Raw genomic sequence first — 2157 nt, forward strand, 5'->3', positions numbered from 1 at the left:
TCGAGACGGAGCTAAGTCCGACGCCGGAGGTGTGACGTCCGGACCTAGCGAGATGATTGTCGGAGTCGAGTCGGAACGAGAGTCGGAGAAAGTCGGAGGAAGTCGGAGCAGAGTTTCGAGATACAGAGAGTGAGTGCGAGTACGGACCAGACTCAAGCTTTAAGGCTTGAGTCGCTACGCGCTCTAAGTCCGTGTCGGAGCAGAGGAGTAACTTAGTCGATATTCGAACTAAGGAGCTAGAGTACAGGAGCTAGGAGTTTATATACGCGGAGGCACGGTTCGGAGCTCGTATCGATAAGGAGTTATCGGAACTATGAACCATGTGGAACAATCAATCGTAAAGACGGAGCATATGGTTACGAAGCTGATAATCGGAGGTAGAATAAGTCCGAAGGGAATATCAAACCGTTAAAGGCATATCGATCGTGAACGTCGGAGTTGAATCCGTTATGACTCGAGAACTACCGGGACGTTGAGTCGCCGGAGGACTATTCATGTGATAATGTAGGTCCGGTACCGGAGCTGCTACTCCGATGGCGGACAACCCGGAACGACCGGAGCTATCGTACTTGGCCTGGTTATGGCCCAAGATCCGACACGTGACAGTGACTCATTGCCCGAGAGAGTATCCGAAGACATCCCTTCACCGTCAAGTTGCATGATGTTGGAATCTGAGCGGGAGCTAGTGGATACGCCACCACCGACGTTTAGGGCAGGGAGACGATCCTGGCTGTAATATAAGGTAAGCATCCATCGGTAGCCTTGACATAGGTTGGCTAGCTTACGACTCCAGGGAATTAGCAGGGACTGAAGTGCCAAAACGCTTGCATTTACCAAAGGGAGAAGAAGGAGCAATGGTGGTCATCGGCTGCAAGATAGAGTGAGTACTCAATTTATTTGGATAATACAATAATGTTTACTTACCATGATTGTGCGGTCAAGCCTGATCCAGTCCATGCAAGTCCATTCGCCAAACCAGCCAGTGTTATCAAATCGGACACAGAACGTTACCATGATGTACACTATGTCGCCGCGGCGGATATTGTTGTTGCCCTTGAATGTTGATTCCATGAATTGGTCAGCACCTTGGAGGCGAAGCAAGGACGGAGCTCCAGCTCGGGGTGGGACTTGGGCCTCCTGAACCCATGGATGCGGAGTAGGCTCATCGGGTGATGGTTCGATGGGGTGGGCAGCAGCCGTGAGTACGAACAGCTCATGTGAGAACCAGTATCAATTGCTGTCCTTACTAGGGTCCTGCCAGGCTTTGCGCTCGAGGTTGTTCTCATGGATGTGATTGGTAACAGGGCCCTTGTTGCCATACACAAAGCTCTCGATAATCTGTTGGTTTGGTTTGGTCAAAATCATGCTGAAGATGGCAGGAAGATGGCAAGGTCGTACACAATATTTGTTTATGAGGTCAGGGTTTGAACCTGGGACTGCCTCAGGCTTACATGCACTTTGGTAGGACATCATCAGGTATAGTTTTTCCCAATGGTACATACATCCCAGAACGGGATGCAGCAGCTTCAATCACATGACCTGCAAAGCTCAGGACCACTGGATTGCCTTTGTCACCAGCTTTGTTGTCCTCAATATGGACAAGCTGAGTGACATATCAGAGCCCATTTATGCAAGCTGAAAGCGGGAGAATGGACGTACACAGGCACATTTGGCATCCAATACATGTTCAACCCTAGCAATGGGTTTTGTGACACCTCAGTCACCCACTTGGAGTGACTATATTGGGTGGAATTTGCCTGTCACTAATTCCATCTAACATGGTACTAAAACCATGGTCCTGATCATTTTGGCCATCCATAATGGAAACTCCAGTCTATATGCCATATGGTTCTTCCATCACCTGGCCTGGTATCCACCATTTGCATGCTGTAAATGCTCATAATGGTGTGATGTGTATCCTGGGCATGTTGCAATGTACATGGCTGTTCATCAAGGCCAGCAGGCCCATTTTCCAGGCCCATTTGCACCCTCCCTGCTGCATTGGCCAAAAACTGCTGGTAGGAATGTGCAATAGTATGTAGCCCTTGTCAGGAAATTGGGATAAGCTATCTACCTACCTGTAAGCCGTATGGGCGGAAAATCAGTACCAACAAATGGAGCTACCAGCTGGTAGCTCCAGGGTGCCGAGGGGTCTCC

At 49.6% G+C, this 2157-nt stretch overlaps 1 protein-coding gene across 1 annotated transcript; it reads right to left on the reverse strand.

Moving 5' to 3' along the window:
- Positions 1-1711: 1711 nt before the first annotated feature.
- PUNSTDRAFT_54217 (uncharacterized protein) lies at positions 1712-2041 on the reverse strand. Its single transcript, XM_007386278.1, has one exon. It carries the CDS (start codon positions 1980-1982, stop codon positions 1803-1805), a length of 180 nt encoding a protein of 59 aa, XP_007386340.1. The 5' UTR covers positions 1983-2041; the 3' UTR covers positions 1712-1802.
- Positions 2042-2157: the final 116 nt, after the last annotated feature.

This window comes from Punctularia strigosozonata (assembly GCF_000264995.1).
Source record: "Punctularia strigosozonata HHB-11173 SS5 unplaced genomic scaffold PUNSTscaffold_10, whole genome shotgun sequence".
NCBI classification, from domain to species: Eukaryota; Fungi; Basidiomycota; class Agaricomycetes; order Corticiales; family Punctulariaceae; genus Punctularia; species Punctularia strigosozonata.

Excerpts from the sequence above, each read along its gene's own strand:
- PUNSTDRAFT_54217 (XM_007386278.1), bottom strand. The coding sequence starts at position 1,982 with ATGGGCCTGGAAAATGGGCCTGCTGGCCTTGATGAACAGCCATGTACA.